General features: G+C 36.9%; 1 protein-coding gene across 1 annotated transcript; it reads right to left on the bottom strand.

Moving 5' to 3' along the window:
• Positions 1–1672: 1672 nt before the first annotated feature.
• On the bottom strand, positions 1673–3112 carry LOC149531616 (RING-H2 zinc finger protein). Its single transcript, XM_089810368.1, has one exon. The coding sequence runs from the start codon at positions 2942–2944 to the stop codon at positions 2012–2014; it is 933 nt and encodes a 310-aa protein (XP_089666494.1). The 5' UTR covers positions 2945–3112; the 3' UTR covers positions 1673–2011.
• Between the last annotated feature and the right edge of the window lie 270 nt (positions 3113–3382).

The following is a 3382-nucleotide window of genomic DNA, read 5'->3' as shown; positions in this document are numbered from 1 at the left end:
ATTTTCTCACAAAGTGATAACCCTGAAGGAGGCCCCAGTTGAAAAATCTAAAACAGAGTATATGATATAGGCATTTGTTCAATATTAAAGCATAAAATGTGTAGAAAATGGTTGTACATATTAAGGGTTCCTATATTTTTCTGGACTGTACTACAGGAAGTATGAGTCCCTTTCAGAAAATCAGTCATAGGCTTCAACAGAAAAGTAATAACAGACAAAAGGACCCTACCTTGCTTGGGACACATCAGAAGTGCGTAGTATTGAGGATAGACTAAAAAATCATCACAATTTATCTCTTTGCAGCAATGGAGACATACTCTTGTAATATATGGAGTCAGACACTGAAGGCAGACTATTTCCAATCAAAGCAAAGGTCAAATATGGGTACAGGAAGCAGTCATTTACTCCTAGCTGTCAGATATTGAGACTGTCAATGATGCACTTCTGAGCCTGTTGAAGGACAACATCAGACGTTACTAGCCTATTAGAATGTCAATGTGGGAAATAGAAAAATTATGAAGCTTACTAAAGTTGATCAGAATATAAATGTACTTCAGATTCTGAATGAAGAGCAAGCCAAAAAGCATGACCTTAATAAGGTAGAATTTTGACCATGAGATGCCAAGATAGGTGTAGCAACTGGGTCTGCATTTTTCCTTGTCCACTCAGGGTTTCCATTGTGACAAATGACAGTAACAATGAATGAAGAATGTTTTGGTGAAAAGTGGGAAGCCTAATCTTAATGGACAGTTTCTCCACATCTATGACTGTTGCTTCTGATTAATTTCATTCTCTCCAGCCCCATGATCATGTTCAAAGGCATCCATGTTCGAAACAGTTTCACAAATATCAAAATATGAACCAAACAAGGATATTCGATAAAATGAAAGTTGTTAAAGATGTATATATACAATAAACATTGCCATGTACTAGAAGTCGAGCCATTTTAAGCAATAAACTTCTGTTTACAAGTGTATAGAATGTTAGCACATATTTCTGTTTAAAATGAAAAGAAATGATTCCATTACATTTTAATTCTTTGGGAAGAGCATAGAAATAACTGGTAGAAGTTAAAGCTTTGAATGTACGAAAGCAGCCCAAAACTTGACTTGCTAAATAGCAATGTTGTGGACTAAAAGTTAAGAAGTACATGTCAGATAAGAGCATGATCAATCAAATCATGATAATGGAGTCGAGCTTACATCACTCCGTATTAAAGGCAGCATTTTAAATTTGTCCATGATTTATCAAGAACAATAAAATCACACTTCAAACGATCCAGTCCTACATAAATTCGTTACTATGAAATAGCTATAGCTTTATAAAGTGCTGACATCGTCTATTCCATTACAACTATAGCAGTTTCAACAAGATTTATCACATCTCAGTAGAAATCCATGTCATTATGAAAACATCGTTTACATATCGCAGTAGAAATCCATGTGATTGAAAACATTGCTTACTTCTTATGTGAAATCATTGTTTGCTTCCTAATGCACACTTCATTTTCCAAGCGCACCCTATGCTATAAAAGTAGAGACAAAAGAATGCTGCAAGAATGCCAAATTTTCAGATTTGAGTAACAAGAAGCTACAAAAAAGGACTACTGCTCAACCTCATAAATCCATTTCAAATTGGAATAAATGCTATCATTCACTAAATTTCCAAATCATTTAAAAAATAAACATATTGATTGCCAACTAGAAACCTTTTCCTCAGATACAATGTTCAATGCTGGTTGAATTATGGGAAAATGGAGCATCCTGAACAAAGGAAATCACAAAGATAAATGATCATTGTTCAAAATTTACCATGGGCGGGCATTACTATAAGTATTCACATATGTTAGAATCTCCACTAAATAAAAAACAACATATGGCTCGCTAAAACTCATATACAGAGCCAAAAAAACTCGTTTTCAATGGTACTTGAATTTCAAATAACAACTGGGGCATAACAAATTCAAAGGCAAAAGGATAAACAGTATCAATTAATACCCATTTCCTTCTCTTTATTCTCCCTTCTCGGACACCCACTTCCAGAAATGTCTCTTCACACCAATGGCCCTTTCTCTAGAGCATGTATCAGCGCCATTCATCCTTCCATCTTCATCTTCGTCGGTACAAAAATCACTATCAGGCAACCCAGTTATGACAGCCTCCACAGAATGCACGACATAACACGTCATCAAGCCAGGATAGGACATAGAATCTCTCTCTTCCACCTGCTTCTCATAAGAACCCATCACCAAATTAACCCTCTCAGGTACCCCAAGAACAGGACCCAATTCTTCAAATATACCCCTCAAGCAACCCTCCTCCACGGTTTCCCCTGCCTTCATTTTTTCAGAAAGTGGTCGGTTTCGAACCCTAATGGTCCCATCATCCATTTCTTGGTATGACTCCATTAAAAAACTACCATTGGCATTCCTTATGTTGACGCTTGCAACATTGACAGTGCGCTTTGGAGGGCAAGAATCCTCCAGAGTTATTTCGCCCTCTATCAATTCCACCCAGAGATTTGTTACGTTCTTGGTCCCGGGTTCGATTCCCCACGAGCTAAATGCTAATGAAGGCATCCGGGTTCTCAACCACAGAGCTAGGGCACTCGCAGAACCCAAATTTTTTGCATTTACGTAAATGGGTACCGGTGAAGACTCGTGGTCTTCGAAGAGGGTTGCTGTAGACATTAAGTAATTCTGAGGTTTTGCAGAGATAAGTAGCTTTCTGGGATCGTATGAGGATTTGGTTAAACATACATGGATTTGAAATATATATTTGGATCTTTTGGGTACTACTAACTTGGTATGATATGTCTGGCCAGAACTCTCAGGAAACTTAATGGTCAGTGGAAGAATTGAATTGGGGAGTCTGAATTTGAGAATCAGTTTTGAAAAACTTGAACTAGTGGATTTTGTAATGCTTCTGATGCTCAATGATAACATGTCTTTGAGAGGATTGCTTCCATCAAAAGCTACAACAAATTCATCTTGGCTAAATTGAAAATCTAAACTTAAAGCCTTGGCTTGGATTTTTTAGATGGTATGTCCACTGGGATGGAATTTGTACCATAGATATATACCTCCCATATTGTGAGAAACTATTCAAAGAAGCGTCTTGGTTTTTGCCCTTTTGGAGGCTGTAACGATTTTATATTTTGAGATTTTGAGTTTTTTTATCATTGCTAAATCTAATCCCACTTTTTTTTTACATGTTTGGAGGGTTAAATCTTTGAGGCTTCTATTTTGTAGGAAAAAGATTCCAATTAAACCTTAAGCATCCCTTAAAAAATTATCATGGAGCTACCGCTCCACAACTATAGAGCTCCACAACTATAGAGCCCAAGCCCCTCTTATGGGATCCATGTCTAAGAATAAGGTTTT

The sequence above is a fragment of the Cupressus sempervirens genome, chromosome 11, assembly GCF_028749045.1.
Source record: "Cupressus sempervirens isolate cs-2001-9-10 chromosome 11, ASM2874904v1, whole genome shotgun sequence".
In the NCBI taxonomy this organism is placed as follows: Eukaryota; Viridiplantae; Streptophyta; class Pinopsida; order Cupressales; family Cupressaceae; genus Cupressus; species Cupressus sempervirens.
Note: the sequence above shows the minus strand (reverse complement) of the source record. Positions and strands in the feature narration are given on the sequence as shown.

Coding starts and splice junctions, on each gene's coding strand:
- LOC149531616 (XM_089810368.1), bottom strand. CDS start 2,944: ATGTTATCATTGAGCATCAGAAGCATTACAAAATCCACTAGTTCAAGT.